Source organism: Xiphophorus maculatus, chromosome 10, assembly GCF_002775205.1.
Source record: "Xiphophorus maculatus strain JP 163 A chromosome 10, X_maculatus-5.0-male, whole genome shotgun sequence".
Taxonomy (NCBI): domain Eukaryota; kingdom Metazoa; phylum Chordata; class Actinopteri; order Cyprinodontiformes; family Poeciliidae; genus Xiphophorus; species Xiphophorus maculatus.
This window is the reverse complement of record NC_036452.1, coordinates 11,616,867-11,644,347: the sequence shown is the minus strand read 5'-3', so window position 1 is coordinate 11,644,347 and position 27,481 is coordinate 11,616,867. Positions and strand designations below refer to the sequence as shown.

The window sequence follows — 27,481 nt, the reverse complement described above, 5'->3', positions numbered from 1 at the left end:
AACTCACTTCGTTTTCTATGCGCCCCATGAGCATCATTAATTCAGAGAATAGACCCATTATGGAGGTTGCCGCTCCCAGGGTAGCACTGAGGAAGAGGTGGGGCGGTGGCTTTTCAACATTAATGCCCCCCTACCCATGTGTGCTGGCTATTAATCTCAACAAGCAGTGAAGTGGCTTCATCACAGCTGCAGCAGCAGCGTAACATTCCCAAAGCACAGGAAAAGTCAAATATTTAGTCCTTGGTTCATTATTATGACCTCTGATATTAAATCAGCTTCCAGTTGCTCATTCAAATTTATTTTACAGCAGCCTTACATAAACTATAGAATTAGCTACTTGTTGAGATTACCTTCTCTGATGAAAACATTGTCCATAATGCAGTACATCAGTTCATCAAAGTGCTTCTTGGCTTTCACCTTTTACTTATTTTTAATGGTGTCAAATATGTCAGATATTCATAACCAGTTGGACATGCATTTTACAAACCCATCCATCAACACAGCAGAAAATTAAAATGACCTGACAGAAAATTAAAATGACCTAACAAAAACCCAGCATTGATTTCTCTTTGCCACAAAGGGGCGCCGCAGGTTAAATTTGATTCACTTCTGTGGTTTCAAGTCGGTTTAAGCTTATATGTAATACTGCAGTATTCCACTAGAAGGCAGGAGTGCATAGTTTAAGGACTGAACTAATGAACCTCAAAAGATGTTCTTTTTATATATATAAATAAGCCGCCCATTGGAATAAAAAAAAGAGAATCCCATCTTCTGTTTTTTGGACTTGCACAAGAGTATCACAAAGATTCAGATGAGGTTGCTATGCATAATTTAGCTTCATCATGTATTGGAGTAATTATGACCCGCTTCCTTCACATTCCTTCAGATGATCTTATCCTTCAGGGAACAGATCAGGTTTCCATCTGTAAGCTGTCACATGTGTCACAAACCATTACGTCACAATCATAGAGCTGCAACTTCAGAGGAGACACACAAAACCAGAAGAGAGGCCTTAAATGGTTCAAGGGGCACAAACCTTAATTAGCCTCTCTTTTACATGTAATCACTGTTCTAATAAATTCATCTCCTGACATTAAATTGTGTTCTCATCTTCGGTGGGAATCCATCTGTGCTGGCTGACTCAGGCTGTTAATAAAGGAATAATTAAGCTTCAGCATTTATAATTAGAGATTATTCTCTCAGAGGTGAATGAAGCGGGGGTTAAAATTTGTGAAGATTTATCAAATTACTGTGAAATCAAGTGAAGTTGGTGGATTGATCCTGTCAGTATATTAGAACAGGGAATGAGAAAACTGACTTTTCTTTAACCACAAAAAGCTATTTAAGGAGGAGAAAATCGCAGAAAAAACTCAGACACAATTCAACGCTCATGAGTTCAAATCATCAGCTCTTCATCTCTTGTTTATGATGTGCAGAGAGGTGTGTACTGTTATTTTTGTGCATGTTGGCCAAAAAGTTAATCTTTGAATCACCTGACCAGTGTCCTGCCCACATGTTTTCTGCTTCTTCTACATAACCTTTTCAAAATTATAGCTGGGCATTTTGTGGTGCATTTTTACTGCAAAGCTTTCTTTTTCTTACTCCAAATAATTAATATAAATGATTAATATTTTTTTCGTTACAAAAACACACAAAAACAACATCCACTCCCCCACAGAGAAGATATTTAAAAAATGGAAAGGCACACACAACACATCATGCCCAATAAGCATAGATACAATTACTTTTATACAGTTGGAACTATAAATTTGCATAACCTATTTAAAAAGACACTCACTCCTTTTCCTGAAGGTTTTGCAATAAACTAGCCTTTTCCTTTTTCTGGCCAGGTGGGATTACCTACATTTTTAGGTGAATTGAGAATAATAAGAAAGATGATGTTAGGTTGCAAGGATAATATAATCCAGACCCAATAATATTTTCCTGTTTTGGGTTTCCCCAGATACATCCTCCCAGTAGTATGTGCTGGAATTCCTCAAAGGGGGAGGCATCTAGGAAGCATACTGATAAGATGCCCGAACCGGAAGAGCAGCTTCACCAAGGTTCCCCTCATGTTTAAGGCTGAATCCGGCCATTATATAGAGGAAGCTTCAGGATGCCAATCAATACATTTCAAGTGATGATTGTTTCTGAAATTCAGTGAAACACAGGCTTTACAGAGCAGTTAAGAGTGTCACTGTGATTTAAATAAAGCTGCGACAGAGTCTCACATTTGATTCACTAAAAGAGTTTAATGTGTCTTATGTGTTGAATTTAGGCAAAACTCCCTCTGAAATAAAACTGCACGTTTTCCTTTGTTAGTGTTAGCCAAGTTTCAACTCATTCCACCTCTTTTTTGTTTGGTCCAACAGTAATACATCTGGCTATAAATCTGACAAAATGCTCCACAATCTGGGCAGCAAATGTCGTGGAAAACTTTTGATCTAAACGCTGTGATAACAGCTCAATAAGGCATTTTTCATGCACAAACAAAGCAGCTTGAAGTGACATGCCAGCACCCACAATAAAATCTCCTGCAAAAGCAAAGTTCTTGTAAGAATCGCCCATTTGTAGCCTTCGGCACGCACTGCCAGCACTCTGCAGCTGAAATTAAAAAGCGTGTAGTGTGTTCAGCGCTGATTGTGAACTGCAGATGGCGAGCTCAGATTTGGAGCTGGGTTTCCTCAACATTGGCTCAGCTAATGCAACTAGACGAGCCTTAGATTGTGTTTGGATGGTGTACTGCTAAGCCTCAGCATATATGGCTGGAGAACGAGGGTAAAGCCTCTTATCAGAGAGGCTTTTTTCATGAGTTTTGAGTTTTATGTGAAGGTCAAATCGTAAAATTGCAAATGAAACATGAGTAGAAGCGAAGACCTTATTGAATAGAAGCTAATCTTAAAAGTACCAAAAATATGTTTTTTTTTTCTGAAACGATTTATAATTCTATAAGATTATACTTACAGTTTTAAAAAAAATATATTGCTATATTTGTTCCAATCAGTCCTTTGCTATACAGTGTTTCAAAATCTCTAGTATATGAGTTTATTATTTTTAATAGTATGCACAGCAAAACAAAAAACGTAGACATGTTTTTTTTTATTATTTGTGGAAATCACAATAAAAAGGGGACCAAAAGCAACACACGTCCTCTGCCATACTTTTATGGGCATGAGGTGCATTTTCACGCATTGTTTGGTTGCCAAGCAGCTCAAATTTTCTTTTATTTGAACAAAGCACATGGTTCTGGTTAAAGACAAATTAGTGTTTCGCAGACTCCTCGGGTTTATGTGTACGATGTGTGGACAGAAAAAGTCGTCATGGAAACTTTGTGACCAGAAGATGCTACTCTTTGCTACAGTTCTCCAATGTGAAATGGTTCTGAATCACACCGTATTACACTGTAAAGATTTGTTTCCGCATCCTTAATCGTCGTCCCATTTTGAACAGGAGCCAAGAGAAAAGAGCCTATGACTCAAATCTTTATATCCCACAGGCACATGAAATCGTTGTGTACTAACTAAAAGCTCCTCAACACTTCGATCAGCGTAAAATAAAAACACCCCATCCAGAGCCGGCCTAAGGCATGTGCCAGATAAGTGGTTGTTTAGGACACCAAAGCAGCTGGTTTTAGGAAAAACTATTTCTATACTGTTTTTAGATTTGGTACACAAAAATTTATCCTTTTCTGCTGTTGGTTGCTGTCACTATTGGGGAAGTAATAAGATATCAAATTTGTTAGTTTGTTTTCTGCAAACTTTATGTTTACCAATTGATGTTACTTTTAAGTAGTTAAAATAATATGGCACACCACACACTAACTTAAATACCATTCTGCATATCAAAATTCAATTATTATTATTATTTTTAGTTTGCTACTCTTGTATGGTTAAAACCAATAGCGTTACTAACACTGGTTAATTACAAATGTCAGTAATGATAGCAGGTATGTCGCACACATACCAGTAGAGTAAGCTTAGTAATGATGAAGTGTCCGGTGTTGACATGTTGGTATGGGGGCGCCAAGAGCTATTGTGCTTAAGACCCACCAAAGCTTGGACTGGCCCTGCCCCAATCACACCATTACATGTAAAACATTGTTTCAGTGGCATAGGACAATACCTTTATTTTAATAAAACTCCAGCACTGCCTTTTTTTTTTTTACATCTGATTCTGTTAAGAAATTGTAATGTTGCAACGATGGTCCATGAATAACATTACTTTATCTCATGCTAAATTATGCCACTGTTCTGATTCACACGGCGTTGTACATTGAGAGCTCAAACCCTGGGCAACCTGCCATGCCTTCTGATTAAATCAGGTTAGAATTATTTTAGAATTGAACCTCGATTCCCAGATGGCCAGTTGATATGCAGATCCCAAAAAATTGAAAAAAGCAAGACTGTGTTGTCACATTGAAAGTAATGTAACCTGTCAGGATGCTGTATTACACCCTTTGTTTAAATAAACATGCCACTGAGATGTCAAAAGTGACATTTTCACAGCCAATTGCCAATTATGTTTTTGTAAACATGTTTTTATTGGTCTGATATGCTAATTCAGTCTTAATTTAACCTTAAATATTGTGTTTCCATACAAGAGATGAAAACATCCATCTCTGTACTATATATATACACAGACCCCCTCCCCCCCACACACACACACATTCATATATGTATATGAATGTGTTTTCTTTACAGCTTAATAAGGCTTGTGACTAAATGAGTGGGTACCGTAAAAAGTTATAATCTCAATACAAATCTCCCAATTTTTTACTGTATTTTCTTGCAACATGATTGCATTTCTTTGTGATTTATTATGCAAAACTATTTGCAAAGGATCTAAATGGGCTGCATGCTGGAAGTAAGCGGATATTTTGTGGAGTAGCAGTAATAAAAAGAGTAAAAGGGAAAACAACCACAGAAGCACAAGCATGTGCGGACATTTAATCACAGGAAACACCGTTCTGTGTGTCTGAGATAACATATTTATCAGCAGGAAGAAAGCCACATTATACCAGTGATAATAGGGTTGATCTTCAAAGCATAACGCTGTTGTGGAAAAGCAACCGTGTTTTGTTCAAACAAGCAGACAGGGTCGATCACAGGATGTAATCACACACAAAGACACATCTGAAGGTGGTGTTTAGTGCCTTTCATCTTCAAATGGATTCTAACAGTCTCATCAAGCCAGAAGCTGTCCTGATCTTTCATTGACTCAGCCGTACACTAATTGAGGCCTGTCTGATGAGAGCAAGTAGTGGGAGATGCTGCAACAAAAAAATAAATAAAGTTCATCATGAGTCCTTCAAAACTCTACTGTTTGTTGCCATTAATTACTGTGATTTTAAATATTGGAAAATTAAGCCATTTAATTTACAGTTAGTTAAATGTAATTATAATACCGGCCTATCACAACGATGTTGCGCATGCTTCAGAATGCTGCGCTGTTTCTAAGTGCTGCAACATATTGAGGATTGGGTACATGCAAGCTACAGAAGCTCAGCATGACTGCAGTTATGATGACTAAGCCAGGAGGAGCAGGAAGCTGACCTCTCAGCATTATTGTTAGCAGTGTCAACACCTTCACTTCTCTTAACTTACAGACTGACATTTCACTCGTTTTATATAAAGCTTCTTGTCTGAGCGAGTGTCCCTCCTGTCTTCACCACTGAGACCTTTACAGGCTGCATGACTGCTGTGCTAACAATGCATATGGTTTAGAATACATGCTTTCTAAACTAAGTAGCATATTGTGATTCTTTTGGGGCCTGATATTTTTGATCATTCTTTTTAGTATCTTTCTTCAATACCCAAGATTGTCTGTGAGCAGCATTTTTCTTTCGCGTTGCTGCTTTTGCACTTTGTTGACCCGCTGTGGTCATATAGTATAGAGTGAAGAAGTTCAATGGGTGTGAATACTTTTGCAGGGTGGCAAACTGTATTAAAATCCTCCATAATTTCCAGATACAAGTAGGTACATTAAAGAGTCAGGAGGACATAAAAGCAGAATTGTACACCTAGACTTTGGGAAAGTTTGCCCATCGAAGGGAAGTCGAGTGTGGAATCAAAACTGGCAGTGAATTCAAATCCACTCTGTTGCAGCATAAAGGAGGAGCGCTGCAGGCTCTCTGTCATTCTACAGTATCTCACGGTCAAGTCCGTCAGTAGATTTTCTGACAGGAGACATTATCCTCAAAGATTGACGGATGTTGCGCCTTCTCCTGACCAAAGATTCCCTATTGAAACCACATTAAAGAGAGCGCATTTAATTCTGTTCACTTAGAAAAAAAGTGATAAAACTAACACAAACTGGAGGGGTTGTGTGTTTGCCTGCTGCATTTGTCTCTTCCATCTTCCATGTTCAAACATAATTTCAAGTTGGAAAAACAAAGATTTATACAAACATCTGTAAAGTGAGAATTTTAAAAACAATGTCTTATATAGATTTAAACAATTAAATTACATTTTGCCAAGTGCAGTCATTACACATCAAAATGTTGGTCAGTATTTTGTTTATTGTGGTTCAAAAGCAACCCTAAGCAGAAGGGTTTCAGTCTAGATTTTAATGAACTCAGTGTTTCGTCTGTTTTGCAATTTTCCGGAAGTTTATTCCAGATTTGTGTTGGATAGAAACTGAATGCTTGGTTTTGGTTGTGGGGATGCAGAGCAGACCAGAACCAGAAAACCTAAATGGTCTGGCTGGTTTATACAACAACAGCAGATTTTGAATGTGTTGTAGTGCTTAGCCACAATACAAAGCTCTGTAATTGACAGCACTAAGATGCTCCTCCTGGCTCTGATTGGTTGTTTTTGACTTGGAGTGGTGCATTTCTTCAGACAGCAGTAGTAGCACTGGTAGGAGGTGAAGGAGCTTGATTTTATTTTCACATATTAATGATCTCATTCTATAATGTCACGACATAGTGATAGTTTCAACAACTATGTAATAAGAAAACACATTGTTTATAGCTTTAATAAAGACTTTGTATGTTGAGAGGTATGTGTATTATGCTAAGATAACATATCCACCTGCGCCCACTTAAAACTTGGTGGGTGCATGGCTGCACAGTTCAGTGAGGGGGATCTGGAAAGTGATCAGATAACTAAAACCATCAGTTTGCTGATAACAGTGACGGCACTGAAAGCCATGAGAGTGGTGATGGGACCGGAAGCTATGAGGGCGATGCTGAGGAATGCACAGGTGGGAGCAGCAGTGAATATGAGAAGAATGGTCTGAACAGGCTAGCCCTGTGGTGAATGGGGATGAAGACTGCAGCTCTGGAGACTAATGCAGCTGTAACTCTTCAGTTTCTGAGATGATGAATGCCCTGGGAAAGATGGTGACTGCTAACTATTTGGAGAGGATGGCTGGAGTCACGGCTTAGCCTGTGGATGTGACAGGACGGCTTCAGTGTGACTCAAGCAGAGAGGAAACAAGGCACTGTCCAGGCCCACTGTAAAGTGAGTGAGACATGTTGACCCAAGGCTGGCAGAGAGGTGTGACAGCAGTGTCTAGTGCGCCGTATTTCGGGTCGCAGCATGGAGGTGAATGTGGCTACTGCGACCCTGGAAGCTGCCAGTGCTGCATCTAAGAGTGTTGGACGTGCGCTGCTGGCCCACAGGAGACGCTAAGCTCAAGTGAGAAGCGTGGAAAGTGACTGGATGGTGAAGACAGCCGGGTTGCCATACCCAACGGTACAAACTACGTGTTGATTTGGAGGTGGACTCAAACATATGCAGGTGGCGGGGGGACTCATAATCAGTGATGGCATAGTTACTTTGAAAAAGTAACTTTAATCAGATTACTGATTACTCCTTGAAAAAGTAACTTTGTTAGATTACTGATTACTTGATTTGGAAAGTAACTAAGTTACATTAAAAGTAACCTTTTTAGTTACTTTCAGCAGCTGCTAACAACAACGCTCCGCCACATGTGAAAACTACATCGATCTTTGCCAATACGTAATTGCAAGTTTTTTTTATATAATGATTACATCAACAATGTATCTCCACTTATATGGTTGAACTGAAGGGGAGATTGTTTAATGGTTACAACAGTACAACAGTAAAAAAAACTTTTGTAATTTGTGCTTGTTTTTTGTGTGTTCCACTATTGTCTGGAAAACTATAAATAGGATTTTAGACTCCCTCCTCCGCCAGGTTCTGCATTACGGCCCTGCGTTTGCTGTCACAGCGCTCCTCCTGCCGCTCCACAACTCAGATGGCTGCACAGATTTGTGACACTTGTCTTAATATTAATAATTATAGTGGCGTTTAGTTGCACAACTTTACGGACTCGTTCATTCGTGGCTGTTTTCACGTTTATTGCGCTGTTCATCTTAGTCTCGATCCGGGAAATGACGGACAGGGAGAGCCTGACTAAAACTAACTGGATGTCAGACAAATTCTGGGGTTTACGTCTGCTTATTTCCAAGCCCAAAAACCGCGACCCGCGACTCATTAAATCTGCAAGGAACTTTAGAAAAAAAAAAAAAAGATAAGTAATAACTACCCAAATGCAAAATCCACCAAAACACTATGTGTTTGCAGTCTTTACTATTTTATTTTATTTTTTTTTTACAAATTACTCATTCTTCTCTCCAAATTTCATAAAATGTATTTTCTACTTGTTCTCAATTACCAATACATGTCAGCCCATTATTCCTTGAGTTTACATATGAACAAAAAAGCCAAATGAATATAGTTATTCTTGAAATATCTTTCTGGTATTGATTTGCAGATGTAGAACAGTCACTTCATTCAGTTGTACTCAGGTTTCCTAAAAGCCAATGTGTCACAATCATCTGAACAGACATAATATAAAGCTTCTTTCAGCTATGATTAAAGACGTTCTTTTACTTTACAAAACTAAATCCATGTCTATGAAACATTATCTGCATGCACTTCTATTTAATATGGTAAAAGACCAGATATGAGTGATTGTGTGTTTTGCAAAAATCTTAGAAAGGAAAAAAAAGCCCTAAAATCAATCAATCAAAGCTGTGTTTTCTCACCTATGCACGTTACATAATCCATCACTCATTATCCTTCAAGCTATAGAGACTGATCACTGGTGCTAGTGTCTGTGGAGCTGACATTTAATCATGAAAAGAATAATTAACAAAACGCCTACAAATAGGTGCACCTGTGCCTGAGATCAACTGGTGGCACTGCGTTGATAAGGCCTGACAAGCATGACAGTGCCTGACTGTGTCTTCCTTCAGAGACTGATTTACCCATTGCATGCTTAATGTATTTAACTAGAAAATTATTCTGCAAATTCAGTTTAAACAAGGATTTGGCTGCAGGGAGATACTCATGCTGTGATAACTTTGAGTGAAAACACCTGGTTTTTACACATGCTATGGTCTTAATATTCTTATTTAAAACACAAAGTTAAGTTATTTATGCTACTTACCACAGCAGTATTGACAACTACTGCACAATTACTTGACTCTGATCAGTGAATTTCGCTCACTTAGGGACATATATAATAACATCCTGGAAAATCCTGCTATTCACTGATTTTTTTCCCCCCAACATATCTAAAATATTTGAAAGAAAATGCAGCTTGGGACGCTAAAGTACCTAGCCACAATGCTACATGATATACTATTGGCTTTCATTTTAAACGCACACATCATAAAAAAAGCGTAAACAAGAAGGGCTGAGTAGTTTTAGAAGTACTTTCTGTCCGAATATACATAAAATAAATCAAGAATCTGCCAGTGGTTTTATTTATTTATTTATTTTCACAAAAACTGTCACGCCACAATGCCAATAAGAAAAAATAGTACAGTAAGCCCCCAGTATTCACAGAGGTTAGAGACCAGAAACATCATCTAACAGCTAAATTCTGCAAATACTTGAGATTTTTTCTAAAAATGTTTAAAACTGCCTATTTTAAAGTAGTGCCAGGTCAGCATCATGTCTGAAATGTAATGCTAAAATCTAAAAAAGAAGTTATGTAATTTCACTGTTGGAGGCCTCACACCTTGAAACCACTGTACAGCAGGATTAGTTTCCAAACCAAGCAGCCAGCTTTGGAGGTGTTCAGCTTGCAGCTTGCTGCTTTGACACAGTGGACTACATGGTGTCACATCCTTACTAATGAAATGCCACGTGTGTTTGTGCGTGTCGCAATAACAACAACTCTTCTTCACCCACATCTCTGCCCCTGTTACCACAGCATCTTATCTGGCTCCAGCGCCGTGTCGCTCACGTGCCTCAGCAGCAGCGTCACACTCTGACGAGTCCCATGTTTCAGAGGACCAATTCTCCACGCTTCTGGTCCAGAGCGGCAGCAGAGTGTGGGGGCGTCATCCAGCTTCTGAGGAAAAAGGAAGATGCTGCTCCTTATCAATCTGATGAGGCAGATTTAACGAGAAAAGAAGCGATGATGACGAGGATGTGCAAGAGGGAAGGAAATAGACCAGTATAACTTGGACATGAACTCAAGTGTTACAGCAATCAGTTTGATTTAGTATGAGTTCTGATTAAATGACGCTGGTTTTTAAAAAGATTTGTTCTTTGGGGATTACAGACAATTCAGACACATTTCTTTGTCAACTGTAAACTGCTGCTGTGCAGTTTATATGAGTTGTTTGTGCTTATTGATATTCTTATAATATATTTATTAGAATATGGTCAAAAAGTAAATGTGCACAGACCTTGTGACTATCAAAAGTACTATTTTATTTTACATAAATACAAACTGGTTGATGTAGGCTAACCTTGATATCTTGATTTAGCTTTTCCACAAAAACATTCTTCCCCCCTGTGATGCCATCTATTTTGTGAAATGCACCACTTCCTCCTGCAGACCAACCAGACCTCCAAACATGATGCATTTGGATCGTGAAGTAGGGGTGTTGTACAAAATGTAACAAATTGGCCTTCATGTCCAAACAGTTCAGTTTGAATCTTTTGTTACTATGGAAGTTGAGAGACTGAAATTATGTTTATAATTTTACCTGACTTAAAACAAAAGGTTTAACCTAATTTAAAGTCAGACAGCGAGAAACAAAGATATTGCTTTTAGATGGTTGCAAATAAAATAATGATTATGTCACCTGTTTATTTTGTGTTTTCATTTGTGAATAGAACATTTAAATCATTGCACATCTATCCATCTAATGTTTGCATCTCTACTTTTATTTAAATTGTCATTTATATAGAAACATAAATGACGATTTATTTATGTGTCCCCCTTATCTTTCTTACAAAATAACTTTAACCGGCATTCAAGGTGGCTGTGTAGCTGTTCTAGTGTTCAGAAATAATCGGGGAGAAACAGAGCGGTCCACACAAGGAGTTGTGCTGTGTGCACGGAGGGGTAATGCCTGGAGAGCGAGGCATCACAGGATGACAAACTCCCCACTGCAGGGCGCAGCAGCTACTAGAACAGAGCAGCTGTGGCGTGAGACGCTTCCTGCAGCTTAGAGGTATAAAGGGGGACCTACACTTTCTAATCCTGAGATTTACTTTAAACATGCTGGAAACCTTCTAACAATCTGAGACTCCAGTACAATGTAGACGAGTGGAGGGTGAGGGGAGGATGGGAGGCATCTCCAAGGCTGGAGAAATCTGAGGATGTATTTTCTTTTTTTTTCTTTTCTTAATTTATTTATTAATACAGTTCTTGAGGCGCAAACAGGATTTGGATATGCGCGCTAAAAGTGTGGAGAAGTGAGTTTTTGGGGGCGCGCAGGATGGACACTGCGGAGGTAATTCTCTCCGTGCTGGTAGTTGTGATCATCATAGTGTCGCTGCTGTCCAACGTCCTGGTGCTGATCTGCTTTCTCTACAACCCGGAGATCCGTAGACAGGTGCCCGGTCTGTTCAACCTCAACCTCACCTTCTGCAACTTGTTGCTGACCGTGGCCAACATGCCGCTCACTCTGGTGGGACTCGTCAGCAGGGCTCAGCCGGGGGGAGACGGCTTCTGCCAGATCGCGGGGTTCCTGGAGACCTTCCTGTCCACCAACTCCATGCTGAGCATGGCCGCCCTGAGCATCGACAGGTGGATCGCGGTGGTGTTCCCCCTGAGGTACCACTCCAAGATGCGCCACAAAGACGCAGCTTTAGTGCTCGGCTACACGTGGGCGCACTCCATGTCCTTCTCCACCGTGGCCGCCTGTCTCTCGTGGGTGGGCTATCACCGGCTGTACGCGTCCTGCACCCTGTCCAACGCCAGGGCAAGCAGCAGGACCCAGTTTGTTGTCTTCACCGTGTTTTTCCACTCCTTCACCTTCCTCCTGTCTTTTATAGTGTTATGTTTTACATACCTCAAAGTTCTTAAAGTGGCCCGGTTTCACTGCAAGAGGATCGATGTTATAACGATGCAAACTTTGGTGCTGCTTGTGGACATACACCCCAGGTGAGCTCCTATAGGATACACTTAACACTTTTTGTCACTTTTGAATTTATGAATTGACTTTTATTTTATAGATATCAAAGTAGATGTACAAAATGTTCAATCTGCTTTTTTTTTTTTTTTTAATTTTCAACACTGTTTCTACCAAAGGTGCAGGGGCATTTGCTATCGTAAAGTTGCTGGCCCTAGAGCTGCCCCAAGGTTATGAGTCTCTAAGCAGAGTTTGATTTGACAACCACCTCCAGCTAAACCCACATCCAAGTTTAATCTTTTATTTTTGCCTTTGGATTTTTTCATATTCTATGTTGTGTTTACAAGCAACTCTTGGGAAAAAAGACAGTAGCATTCAATAAATTAGAATTTTATTGAAATATTAATTTATTTCAGTAGCTAAATAAAACATAACATAAATATGAATTACACACAAACAACTTGCTTACAACTTCACTTCAAAGTAAAGCCAGTTGTGTGACAGGGTTGATGACACTGTAAGGCAACCAGAGTCATCATTGTGTCTGCTTAAGCAGGACACCCACACACGCACGCCCGCCCCACACACATAAATTCATCCATCAATCCATTTTCTGTTCACCCTTGTCCCTAACGGGGTTGGGAGGGTTGCCGGTGCCTATCTCCAGCTACGTTTCGGGCGAGAGGCGGAGTACACCCTGGATAGGTCGCCAGTCTGTCGCAAGGCAACACAGAGACAGACAGGACAACCATGCACACACACACTCACACCTAGGGAGAATTTAGAGAGACCAGTTAACCTGACATGCTTTTGGACTGTGGGAAGAAGCCGGAGTACCCGGAGAAAACCCACGCATGCACAGGGAGAACATGCAAACTTCATGCAGAAAGACCCCGGGTTGGGAATCTAACCCAGCACTGTTGGGTAGCACTGTTGCTGCGAGGCAACAGTGCTACCAACTGCGCCACTGTGCAGTTGAATTATTTATTTATGCCTAAATCAGTTTTTGTCCTTTATGGGCTAGTTTTTAATTTCTCTGAATTACTCTTGACCAACCCCCGATTTATAAGAATAATATATATTTTATTTACCTGCAATTGTGAATTTACATTGAATGTCACAAAGGCAAAAGGATTGCAATGTTCCACAATGTAAGGAACTGACCACAACAACTTCAGTGTGTTGGATTCAGAAGTTCAATATGTGACAGATTGACATTACATATTTATTTGTGAGGTCATAGAAAAATTACACATGGTTTTCCATATTTATTTCACAAATAAAGATCTGAACAGTGCGGTGTACATTTTGGGGTATTTGATACCCCTAAATAAAAATCCTTAGCAACCAATTGCCTTCAGAACTTACCTAATTAGTAACAAAATCCTTTTATGTGCATCTTAATGGTATAAATATAGTTGTTCTGTGAAAAAGAAGATTGTTGGGGAACATTAGTGAAGAAACAACATCTTAAAGACTAAGCAATGCAGTCCATGGTAACTTCAGAGGTGTTGCAGAGAATCATAGCTCAGATTTGATAGTATAATATGGCAAATATTAGTAATTTCTGCATTATGTCGAGATATACACATTGCAGTTTGCTACAAGCCGTGTATGGTGACATAAACATAATGAAGAACATGTTTTGCTCAGATGAGTCCAGAGAAGCAATAACTATTTGATCAATGTGCAAAGACAATATTTGCAGCACAAAGTATAAAATTGCATATCACCACAAAAATACTACATTTACTGGGAAACATGATGGTGGCAAAGTTTAGATCTATGTCTAATGGCGTGTGAATTTGTTGCAAATTTTGGAAGTTTCTCCTTCCAGTTTTTGCAGAGAAGAATGGAAAATATTTTCAGTCTGTTGATGAGAGAAGCTGGTAGAGATCCCTGCCAAGAGATTTGCTCCTTTAGCTGCAGTGGAAGGTTGTTGTTCTGTGTGCTGACTCAGGGAAACTGAAAACAAATGCAGGCCACACTTTTCAGATCCTTTTAGGAACGATATTAAAAAACATGTATCACGTTTCCACCATTTGTGGCCTCTTGTTTCATTTAGGTTTGCTTAAAGCAATTTGGCAACAAATTCAAACACAGCCTCACATTTTCACAAAGGATTCCTAAGCAGCTCCTAAAAATGTGAGTTTGTTTTAATAAAGCAGCTTAACTGCTTTTGACTCCTTAGATTTAATATCCTCAATATACAGAAATCCAGAAGTAATCCCAGTAATTTCAGATTTTGCCCCACTGGGAATAAACCTGCTGTCTTTCTTTTCCAGCGTCCGTCAGCGATGCCTGGAGGAGCAGAAGAGGCGGCGACAGAGAGCAACGAGGAAGATCAGCACCTTCATCGGCACCTTCATGCTCTGCTTTGCTCCTTATGTGATCACGAGGTGAGTGTTTGCAGGTGGGAGACACGGTGCTGTAATACACACAAAACGCCGCAGAGCCTTTTGGTTACCTTCCGCCAACACGCCAGCCCTCCCACTCACACTTCCTGCCTGCTTCCTCTCCATGAGGGCTGAGTTTGGAAGATGAGAGTGGCTGACCTTGTGATAAGTAATACGCCTCTGTCCAGCTGTTGTTGCTGCTGCATTGGCACTTTTCTCCTCAAGTTCGTCTGGTGCATCCCCACTTTGTTGAATTCGCTGGCATCAATCACTGCTTAAAGAAGGGATGCCAGAGAAGGCCACAGGAGAGAGGAAGAGGACTTAAGTGATGCAAGTGAAAGGATGAGAATGTGGAAAACAAAATCTGTGTAATGGGAAATACATCATTATTTATTCTACTTCTTTGGATAATAAAATTAATGCAAAAAGAAAAAAGAAAACAAGATTGAAACCAAATAATATTTCTATCAAAGTCTTCTTTCAAATGAGGCTCACGTTTCTGGGTCAAGGAAAGAAATATTTCCTGGCATTATTTCTTGTTTGGAACATAACCAGATAAATTCTATCTGCGGTTTTGCGTCTGAAAATAAATTTGATTTGACTCCAAAGGTTGACTGTAATTTTCTGGAGGGCAAACATGAGTCATGGAGCCTGTTTTGCAAATCATCTATCGGGATATTTGGATTCCTACCAGACTCCAAGACTCCAAGGTCTTACCCATGTGTATGCCTTTAAGCAAGTAGCAGTTATCAGCAACATGGTATACCAAGGTTTTAAATAGTTATTGTTGCAGAGCTTCTAATATTTTCTTTCATATTGGTTTTATGGAAAATCTGTTTACTCAGAGGTCACGGAGAGTGCCACAGTGACTGGAGTTTTCTCTTGCTGTATGGAGTCTGATGGCTCTGGCTCTCTGTTGCTGTGCACTGCTGGGCAGCTAACTGAAAGAAAGCAACAGCACTTTTCACTCGCTGAGATGTTTGATAGCCTGTTTGGTAATATGTTACCAAAACAGACATGTAGAATCAGACAAAATGAATCTGTCAATAAGCGGCAAAGATTTGGTAGCAAGGTAACATTTTTTAATTTGACAGAGCCAAATGATAAGTTGTGATAAACCAAATCAGAGCATCTGCAAAGCTACAGCTCTTCTTGGGTGTTCCTAGCCTGAAGTGAAATGTGTGAATCAAATATCGTATGTACCAATGCATGTAAGCAGCAAAGGTGGACTTTGGGAAACACAGTCTGTGACATTATTTGCAACAGTCTTTACACAAAAAAAGACCATAAATGAAAACAATCACTGAAGATAAAAACACTTTTTGCACATTCAAAGTTTCCACACTGTGACAAATTTATTGACTACACAGACATTCAGAGGTAATCCACAAATAGTAATATTTTAAATTATGGCAAATATTGGACTATTCTGAAGCTTTCTGAAGTTTAAAATTGAACTTACTTACAACCTTTTTAGAAAAACATCTTTATATTGAAGACTGGGTGCTTTTTTCAGGATGAGGTTGTTGTCGCTAATCCTAAAAGTTCAACAAGGACATGTTGAAGGGGGTAGGTGGCAAGATATTGTTATATCTGAAAGGTCAACTTGGATGTGTTTTTACTACACCATGCAATGGTATTTTTATTCACTGTTTTGGCAGTAATCTTATCTCTGCCCATGCTTAGGCCGTAGACAGTCAAAATAAATGTTGCACCACAGTGTCCTGCTATCAGCTATAATTGAATTGAAATGTAATGGTAGAGGTGTAGTCCCCAACTTTGGTCATTAGAAGCAAGTGTCCTGCAAATTGAAAATGTTTTCCTGCTCCAGGAGCAGCTAGTTCAAACCTTTTTGGCATGTGTTCAAGTACCACAGACTGTCAATACCCCAGTGATTTCATTTAAATGTGCTGAAGCAGGGAAGTTTCTTAAAAAAAAAAAAATCAGGACACCAAACCTTACGAACCAATGTTGCTGCATTGCATTTGTGGTCCATTTGAAAGTGAAAGGGCAAAATTTTATGGGTTTTGAACTCAGTGACCAGGTAACTGATAGCTGATAGTGTATGTATGACTGAGAAAAGCTCAAATAAAAACATTATGGCTGTGTCCATATGCATGAGGCATCCATGTTGCATTTGAAGGTCAGGGAGAAACCTCAAACTTTTTTTGGTTGGAGTTTTGACCTGGGGGGGTGTTTCAGATTACTTCTATATCTTAGAACCTCGAAACTCCAGCTTCGGAGTTCAAATAGAACACACGATTATAAAGTCTGTTGCATGTCTTCCTTGAAGTGAGTAAAAAAATGAAAACCGAATGAACGTTTTTTCTCTCTCAAGGGAGTAGAAATACTTCCCTGTCTACATGGCTTCAAAAGAGTTTCATTTTTGATTTTAGCTATAACAGAACCAGAATAGAGTTTGTTCCAGACAACTTTTGTTAGATACGATTGTTTCTCTCTTTTGGTTTGATTGAAACTGCACCAGACAAATAAGCAACACCCTGGCCCAAAATGTTCACCTACAAATATATTATGTGTATTCTTTCATGCAAATAATCTGAAGAATTGCATAAAAAAGGATTTATAGCTGTTAAAATTTTATATCATATTGTTTTGTAATGTTTACAATTTGTAATCTGTAAGTTTGTCTATCTAAAGTTTTCTATTAACAAACCAAGAGTATCTATAAGTTTTCATGATGCTGCTGGCTTTCCTGATAGAAGCTTTCCTTCTCCAGATGTTTTTTTTTTTTTTTTTACCATAAGCAGATTTGCCTTTCCATCTCCAAAAGACATTGAGCAGTGTTATGTCAGTGCTATTTCAGATGTTCCCAACTTGAGATGTTGTAAAAAAAAAAAAAAGAAAATCTGAGTGTCACCCTTTTGGTCAAAGGTCCCTCTTCCCTGGAGGTCTGTGGATATTTGCCCAGTTGTCCCAGACCAGAGAAACAGAAAACAAGACTATTCACATTTATACTTATCTAAATCAAAACTCAACTAAGAACAGCTTTTTGTTTCATGGCATTAAAGCAAGAAGCCAGAATTCTTGCTCACAGGCTAAATAAAAATTGGTATCAACTGTCTTCATGTAGTGTTTGACCATCAGTTGCCTCCAGTGCATTTCCATGCACTGGCATTGATTTTACAATTCTCTAGATCTTTAATACTTTTCTAAAACATACTCCATGCCCCAAAGCACTTTGGTGATGGAGGAAGGAACACAAGCTCTTTGAAATTAAATTAGCTTGGCTTTGTTATTAAATTATTACAGGCTATTCATCAAGCTTTCCATCTGCTCAAACAACAAGAAAATTTGTTGTGTTATCGATACTCGGCCAGTAATAAAAAACACAGTCAGGCAGCACATGTTTTCTCTCTGAAAATGGCAGATTAGTATTTCAATGTAAATTTGACATGATGAAAATCCATCCCAGAGTGTGTTGGAGGGACTATGTACCATTTTTAACCGAGAAAAGCCTTGTGAAATCCCTAAAACGAGCTGGGGAATGTCACCAAGGAGGCTGATGTCTGGGTTCCCCTCCCTCTTCCTCCTATATCTGGCACCCCTATGGGGTACAGATGGACTACCGTGGAAGGATGGATGGATGACAGCTCATCAATTGCTTTTCTGATATGCATTTGATGTCAGGGTCACCATACCAACAGTTTTTGTTTGACCTGGCAGCTGATTTAAACTCCTCTGGGGGGAGAGTAAAGCAAACTGTCTGTCAAATCTGCCTATAAGGCTAGCATTAATGTGCTGACACAGCTCTACTTTAAACACAGTAATCACCCAGAGTGCAGTCACTTAGAATCTGTCATTTAAAAAAAAAAGGTTTTACGAGGCCAAGAGAATGTGAAAGTCAGTAAAGTTGAAGCAAATTTTCATGCTTGCTATCTGGAGAATCATTAGTTGCCCCATTAGCTGGTGAGTTGAACAACTTTCTGTCTTTTGTTTTTTTTTTTTTTTTGCTAATAGCTGATTTGAGGTAATGACATGGAAAAATACCTAATATTATAATAGATTGGTTAATGCTTGCAAATTAAAGGATTGCTTGTATATTGAACCATTATCACTTGATAGTCATTTTATTTTATCCAGACAGCTTTGAGATTGTATTTACAGTCAAATCCAATACATTTGGATATTATTTCACTATGAACAGATCAATTAGACTGTTGTTTTCAAACTTTAATTTTTATTAGTTATTATGATTTCCTGCTTACAGCAAATGAAAGCATTTAAGATTATAATGTTACATCAAATCAATAAAAATACATTCTAATACAAAAATGTAGCCTTAATGAAAACTTAAACTTAAAAGATATATATAATAAAATGGCCTACATTTTGATAAAGTTTGCATATTTCTATTTCATAATGCAGGCACTGCTTTGTCTTTTGTTATAGCCTTTGCTAAGCCAAGGAAAAAGCCTTTGATTTAGCAATCTATATATGTACTCCTCCTCCACACAGTCAGTTGAGGTCATTTGGAATCTGATTAGTCTTCCTCTTGGATGCCTCCTATTGGAGTTTTTTTCTGCACATCCCATTTAGAGGAGACCCTTTGGCTGACACAGAAAGCGCTGGAGGGACGATGTTTGGATCTCTTTTACTCCTTGGGATCCTCCAGAATGGGCTAGAGAGTTTCACTGGGGAGATATATCTCAGACAAGTAGAAGAAAATGGATGGCACTATAAAGATATGCTATATAAATTATTATCCATCCATCCATCGTCCATTATGCTTGCAGGGTCACAAGTGGTTGGTGTCTATCTCCAATGGTCATTAGGCGAGAGTCGGGGTACATCCTGGATAAATCGCCAGTCCATTACAGAGCATTTATAGATTATTATTCAAATGAAAACAGAAATAATATAAGTATCGTACAATAAGCTCTGTAGGTTGGAAATAAAAAAGAAAAATTAAGTTGGATAAGTAAAAAAATAACCCTCTAGTAAACATGTAAATTAGTAGAGCTGCATTCGAAAAAATACCTTCTTAGTTTCCAGTTGTGTTTTGCCTACATGTCTCTGCATTGTAAGCTCCAGGCATGCATATCTTTTCCAGCACAGTATGTCGAATTGCCTTTCCACCTCTTGCTCTCACCACCCTCTCCGTCTGTCCACCCTCAGGATCGTGGAGTTATTTCCAGCAGTGCCGATCGACCCTCACTGGGGAATTGTCTCCAAGTGCTTGGCTTACAGCAAGGCAGCATGCGACCCCTTCGTGTACTCCCTGCTGAGGCACCAGTACAAGAAGACGTGCACGGACATCCTCAACAGACTGCTAAAACGGAGCTCCCTAAACGCGTCCGGGCGGCGGCTGGAGCAGCAGGGGAACAGCATACCCACAGCTGAGTGATGGAGGTTACTTGGTAGCACAGATGGAAACACGAACCTTATTCATTGTTGATGAGGACGAGGATAGATATTGCTGTTTCTTGTCCGCGTCTGCTTAGATTAGCTCTGACATTACAAAAAAACCAAGGTAAAAAAACAATCACTATTGACCTGTGTGCAGGAGTACCAACAGACTGCCCAGAGATGCAGATCAGTGCAATGAACTTGCAGTGAGGACGATAAACTGCAGATTATTTATCTACCTGGGATGATAGATGTGGTCACGCAGGAAATATGGTCAACTATTAGCACCACCGTGACAGCTCGTGTAGGATTCCTCTGACATTTTGTTACATATTTACTTTGTTGCATATTTGTTTAAAATATATCTTGTGTAAGGTGCTGCAGTGACTAGTTTATGCACTGTTTAAGTATGTAGCACTGAAGATAACAAATTTCCATAATAAATCGCAAAGTTTCTCAAATTTATTCCTGTTGAAAGCATACATCACGGCAAACACTGCTGCAGTACATCTGACTCAGGAATCCAAGCTTAATTAAATCAGACTCCAAATTAAGCAGATAATCCAGACACTCATTTATTTCATAATCTTCAGAAGACTGTTGTCCAAATTTTCTCTTCTTTGTTTTTTATCTGTAAAAACGTCTTGTAAATCTCTCAGTGACGTGAACAAACTGAAGTTCTGAAGGAAATATACCAGTTGCCGTTACTGTAGTTGTCGTTGTTTAGCCAAGTTGATATGCATGCATTGGTATTCACACTTTCTGAGTACTAATTGAAAACCTGAAAAGAAAAAAAAAATCTTATAGGCTACAGTTAATTGTTTTGAAACACCAAACAGATGTACTTTAACCAAAAACCAAAAATAAATGAAGACCAGAAAGCTTCCAGTCTTAAACATCACAAATACATTCCCCACCACTTACAGACTACACTTTTCCTTTTGTTTTATATATTAAGTTCTGAGTTTTAGGAAGAATGATTGAACCAAAACATATTAAAGCTACCATTGCCTGTTTAGTTTTTAGACACACTGAGATGTTTTGTCCACATACATATACTCACATTGGATTAACATTGACATGGTAGTAGCATGTTTTTGTTTTTGGGCTCAAAAGAAGAAAATAGGTCCAATAAGTTAGAGTGTCTGAGACCCAAATCTGCTTGAGTATAATCTGAATCCCAATTTCATTGATCTCACATCAACCTTGACATCAAAATCCCTAATGGATGCCTCACGTATGAAAACCGCAGAATGCTAATTTCTTCATTTGCATTAATGTTAATTTATATTTATGTGGATTAGTCACACATATAATACACATCTGTCATCACTGAACAAGGTAACAACAACTATTTATTGTTAACAGTTGTTAGCTGGGTCACATAGAAGAAGAGTTAGCAAGTTGCACTTTTTTTTACTAAGCTGAAACTGGACACTATCACCCCTAAATACAAATCTTCTGATTATGCTTTTTGGTTTTGTTTTTTATTTGTAAGCACCTACTGTTAAGGTTTTAGTGATCTGACCAAATTTGAAGTTTTGAACAGAAACAAAAATGTTGTGCCTTTATTTGGACATGAATTCTTTCAGGCTCATGATCATCTAAAAGCTGCAATGAATACTGCCAAACTGACAAAAGATTTTGCAAAATAGTCAAATTTGAGTAGCTTTTACAGGTTCAGAATTACATTATGTTAATGTAAATAAAAGAATTTCCATCTGTCCAAGTCAATTGTTTTACTAAAGCCACATGGGGCAGAATATTTCCATTTCAGAAATGTTGCACAAAGTAATCCATTTCATGCACAACTTTTGACCCCCAAGAAATGCACTGTGGTGTCTTTATCTGCACAGTCACCCAATCTCTCTGCATTTCGCCTCTATCGGCTTATTTTGCTGTGTTCAAGTTTTTTGAGCAGAGGTTGTGTAAGCGTGATAACAACCACAAAGAATGACTTGATGATGATGTTTTAACTAGCGTCAGCTTCAGCTGCTGATCTTGTTTGTTCTTTGTTTCTGTTTGACACGTTGACACTTTTTGTGCTTTAGAAGTGTTTACAGCTTCTTTCTCTAAAATATATTTTTGTAAATTGGGTGCCCTCAGTTTTGCTTTTGAATCAGTGTGAAAATGTAGACTGAAGTAATCTTTGAGGAAATATCCTAGTTTGCTTTGTCTTAAATAACATAAAGCCAGCCTGAAAAACTTAATTTCACTGAAAGAGACTGAAAACATTTAAAGATTCAAATTGTTTGATGGGACCTTACCGATGCAAATGTTTTACTCGTCAAAGGGTTGTTACATTATTGAATTGGGGGAAAAAAATATTTGCATAACGTTATTGACTCTTTTTAATGTAAATAGTGACATGTATTTGTTTTCAGCTCCCTTGAGCTAATATTTTGTTGAAGCTTTTGCTTCAGTTACAGCTGCACATCTATTAGGGCATCGCTTCACCAGCTTTGCACATCTAGATGGTGAAATGTTTGCCCATTTTTGGGGTTGATCTCAGCCAACACGTTGGTTTCAATGCAGGGTTTTTCTTTCTCCCAGGATTGCCCTGTTTTTAGTTCAGTTCAGGTTCCCTTCAACTCTGACCAGCTTCCCTGTCCTTGCTTTAGAAAAGTAAGACCTACCCCACAACATGATGCTGCCACCACCATATTTTACTGTGAGAATGACATGTTCAACATGATGTGCAGAATTATGTTTGTGCCACACATCATGCAGATCAGAAAGGTCAAATTTTGTTTACATCTAAATAGAGGATCATCTTCTACATGTTTGTTTAGTTCTCACATGCGTTGCGGCAAACTGGACTTTTTGTAACTGTCTTGAAACAATGGGTTTCTTTTTGCTACTCTTTCAAAAATGTCAGATGTCTGCAGTGAACATCTGATAGCTGTACTGTTGGCATATTCTCCTGCTTAGCTGTGGCTCTCTCCAGCTCCTTCGGAGTTTCCTTCCTTCCCCATTGGCTTGAGTATGAATTTATTTGTTTTAATAATGGTTTTTTGTTCATTTGATCAGTGTCAGATGTTAAAGAGCTTCATAAATTAGTTTGACTTGGCTCTGATTACTTTTGTAAGGTACTGTAAGATTACATTTTCCTCAAACCCAGACAGCTTAATGAGTGAAACCTCAACACTTAATTTTTTTGTAAATTTCCACTTACATCACCATGGAGGTGTGTTCACCTATGTAGTTTTAAAGCAAGCGTTTATGCAAAATGCATTAGGTTTTACAATATTAAATTAATTATGAAGGAACAATAAAACATTTTGTAAAGAAAAATGTCCATGCTTCCATCCATTTAGTTCACTTAATGTATATTGCATCAATTCAGAGCAGATGTAATCTCAAAGGACTGTAAAGAAAAAACAAAAAATCTAATTTTTATACAGAATATTTAATCAAATTTGTCTAACTCAGTCTGATACAAATACATTCAGTTACATTCACATCAATTTGATCCTATTTATAAAATGATGCAGTCAAAATCCATTTACAGCAAAAGATGGTAAAAACAATCATCTATTCGATGGAGCCTAGCTGATTGCGTCATGTTATTGACTCTGCAGAAATCTTTCAGAGGCAGGAGTGACAGTTTATAGTGAGTTAATTAATTCTGGAGTTGGCTAGTTGTTTTTTTTTTCTGTGCAACTTAACTGGGAGATTGAGCCATTTAAAAAAGGAATAATAAACATGTTTTTCAAATATTATTTTTAATTGGTGTAATTCAGTACACATATTAAGCTGTTTAATCCCCTATATATTACTATATAAATCCCCTAAAGATATCAGAGTACTTGATATCAGAGCAAATATAGCATCTTGCAGTCTGGTTTCGAGTGGCCCAGTGTTCAGATGTAAGATTTGATCTCTGTTTTTCCCTACAATATTTTTCAGAGAAGCAATTTTTTGTACCTCAATATTCCTCTTGGTAGTTTATATATTTTCTCTTACCAAATGGCATTTAATGAACGATTCCAGGTAACCATGGGTGTCTTCAGTATATTGTGTAGCTATAAAAGATGACAGTATAAGCTTTTTAATCTCCACAAATAGATTCTATTTTGTGATTAAGTCCCCTTTTTTCTGCTTCCTGGGTAGGTTATGGAGTCCTATATAAGCTTGTGAGACCTCTTGACTTATTTGTTCCACCTTAATGCTAATTATGTTTCTTTCTGTATCAGAAAATAAACAGCTTATTATATTTTATTTAATTCACCAAAGAAAACAGAATATTACATGTACAGTATTTTTAAAAAATTATTCCTACCATTTAAACATTCTTACATTTTCTGAAATTTTAACAACATGTTTTAATGGAATTTCAACAAAAAGCAGAGCATACTTGTGAAGTGCATGGTAGACATTTTAGAAAAGAAAGCTTTCCATGTGTGGAGGGAAAGTGACAGTATTCATAACCCTGGCCATACATGGTGGTTGCTGCATCATGCTGTGGGCATACATTCCTTTAGCTGTTATAGAAAGATGTTCTGAGTTGATGGGAAGATGTTTGTATGTGTGTGTGAGTTGGAGGTGAAAGGGTGAATTTACTTAAAGAAAACCTGACAGTTGTATCTTCGCTGCAGGTATAACTGCAGCTAAAGGTTGTTTGCCAAAGTTTTAATCCAGAGGAGCTGAACATGAACACATATCACATTTTCTACATTCTTCCACTTCACGATAATGCACTACTTTGTGTTGGTCTGCCACATAAAACCTCCATGAATTAAATTTAAGCTTGTGGTTGTAATATGGGAAAATGTGGAAAAACTTAAGGGATATCAATGGTTTTGCAGGACATGTAATTATTTAGTAACATTGCTTTTAGACCACTCTTGTATTTGGGATACATTTTTGTGAAAAAATACATTGGTAAAATAATGACGAACTAGTGCCAAAGTGACTGTTGTAAACTAGGGATTTAAGCACCACACATGTATTTAAGTTTCTAAATGCAGAAATTGTTTTAAGCCTAATATTGTAATTTATCACTGAAGCTCTTCATTACATTGCAAGACAGGTGATGCCTTAACTTCAGTAATGTGGTGATTTTTCCATTTATGTTAGAATATGTGTATTTTTCTTGTACGATATACATAGAGAGTGAATAACTGCCTTATTTATTTCAATCTATTTTGTTACATCTGCATCTATATTTCTCTGTACAAACATGCATTACTACTATCTTTATTGTAAAGGAGATAAATATAAAAAATTGTGGAAAGACTGAAATTTAGAACAGTATTTTTTGGCTCTTTTGATATACGTACTTGTAATTTATGTTGGCGTTTTACAGAATGTGCTGCTTCAATGGTAAATGAGAGTTTAGGTCTTGCACATTGGTGTAACATATTTCGTTTTGTTTGTTGGTGACTGACTTGACTGACTTGACTACTTTGAGTGTTTAATTTATTTATTAAACATCAGTTGGAAGCTGCTAAATAGGATAAACGGAAAGCTATGTGATTTTACTTGGAAATAAGGGATTTTGATATTGTGTTTGTTATTCTGATAAAAAGAGAACACTGACTTATAGATTTTGGCCAAATTGTAGTAGATATTTTTTTTATTATGTTGCTCAGAGTACATGCTTTTTATTGATCTTGATGAGAAACAATAAAAATTGAAAGATAATTTATGAAGCACATCAAATAAAACAAACAGTGTTTTTGTGTATTTTCTTTAAATCTACATTTATTAAAAGATAACCAAAAAAAACAAACAACCAAAAACTATTTCACTGTTTTTTTTCCCTGCATTTAGGTTTTCTTAGAACTGAGTTTAATACCTGAAGGAGGATGGAGGATGTAAACGCAAAGCAGTCATTCAGAGAAGTAACCCAACCCCTATAATTGTCTTACAGCTTAACATTCTTAACATTTTCTAAAGTCCTACATGACCAGAAAATAATGTGTGAGATCAGAAAAGCTTTGCTAAACCACTTGTTGACTCTAAAAGTACACTATGTCCGAAAAAGTGAAAAAAGTTCTATCTTGGTTGGCAAGTCATGGTTTTACCTTTGTTTTATTATTATTATTTTCATTTATGGCTTCTGTGTTTGTTGATGAGAGTGTCGTTTGTTTAAACATCTTGCTAAGAGTATGCCTTACTGTTTTACTCAATTTACCATTTAAAGTAAAGGCATTTTGAATCCTTCCACCTTCACTGTAGCCTGTCTTTGATCATTTTTATGACCTTTTTTTTAGTGAAACCAGAAAGACCTAAAGCATCAACAGTAAGAACTCTTATTGTACTATGACAAGGACTCAGCAAAGATTCCAGTCCTTATATTCGTATGACAAAATCAAAACAGAAATAATTCACCAGACACAAAATCAACCTTCCATGACCTGAATTCCAAAATCCAAGCCTTGTGGAAAGGCAGCATATTAAGATGGAGAGAGCATAAAGAATCCCAAGAGTTTGAGCAAACAAAGCTTCAACTTTGTGAGACGACTAACAGACAGATGTGTTTTTATCAAAACAAAATAAAGTTTGATGTAGTTGTTGTTTTCACTTGTAAAGGTTGAACTTGGATCATACATGTAATTTTGTACTACTGCAGGAAGATGCATTTCAGACTTCTTCACAAGGGGCAATGGTGAAGGACTCTGTAGCACATGTGGCATACATTTCTCTGGCAATCTAACTTTCTGGAAGGCGTTAGAATCAGCACTTCCAAATATATCTGCAGCCATCATTGTAAATCAGGCTTGGCGCCTTCTTCTTTTTCTGACCTTTTAACTTTCTGTACTTCTGAAAGGGTCACTGAGGTCGGATGAGCAGATGCTTTTCGTGAAACAGAGGAGATCAGGCTTTCTCTGACTATGCCAAAACGTTTGAAAAATTGATGCTTTCTCTTTACATGATTACTGACTCGTAACACCTTCAAAGCATCCTTATAAATTAATTAGTAATCAGGAGATAGTTTTGTGCTTTTAGTCAGGTCAGTTGGAAAATGGACACATCTAATACATTGTGTTGTTTTGTAAAAACAGCTTTTTGTAAAGTGTTTGTGTATGTAGAACTGGTTTGTCTTAATCTTAAAATTGCTCTAAGTATGAGGTTATAATACAGAAACATAATAAATAAGATATATCTGATTCTGATGTCTTTCGAAATACACCAGAATCGGGTCGGAAGAGCACAAATTGAAAGATTTGATAAGACTTATGTAACTTTTCTACACCTGCAGAGATTCAAGCTGCAATCAGTCCCAGTCACCGGGAGGCCACTTTTCTGTTCACACCGCAGCCTAGGTAGTAATGAAACAACATCAGCAGCTCGCTGAGAAAGCCCCGGCTTGAAATGGCTGAGGTTCTGTACACCGATTACCTCCCCAGATATCAATGATTAT

At 37.9% G+C, this 27,481-nt stretch overlaps 1 protein-coding gene across 1 annotated transcript; it reads left to right on the top strand.

The window, feature by feature from the left end:
* Positions 1 to 11,407: 11,407 nt before the first annotated feature.
* On the top strand, positions 11,408 to 24,322 carry LOC102220306 (G-protein coupled receptor 26). The gene is made up of 3 exons (XM_005794663.2): positions 11,408 to 12,381; positions 14,635 to 14,748; positions 19,882 to 24,322. The coding sequence occupies exons 1-3, from the start codon at positions 11,714 to 11,716 to the stop codon at positions 20,108 to 20,110; spliced, it is 1,011 nt and encodes a 336-aa protein (XP_005794720.1). The 5' UTR covers positions 11,408 to 11,713; the 3' UTR covers positions 20,111 to 24,322.
* The last annotated feature ends 3,159 nt before the right edge of the window (positions 24,323 to 27,481 follow it).

What these genes read in the sequence shown, in the direction of transcription:
- LOC102220306 (XM_005794663.2), top strand. Translation starts at nt 11,714, where the DNA reads ATGGACACTGCGGAGGTAATTCTCTCCGTGCTGGTAGTTGTGATCATC. An exon ending in CTTGTGGACATACACCCCAG is followed by an intron (nt 12,382 to 14,634) that starts GTGAGCTCCTAT and finishes TTTCTTTTCCAG; the next exon opens with CGTCCGTCAGCGATGCCTGG. An exon ending in GCTCCTTATGTGATCACGAG is followed by an intron (nt 14,749 to 19,881) that starts GTGAGTGTTTGC and finishes GTCCACCCTCAG; the next exon opens with GATCGTGGAGTTATTTCCAG.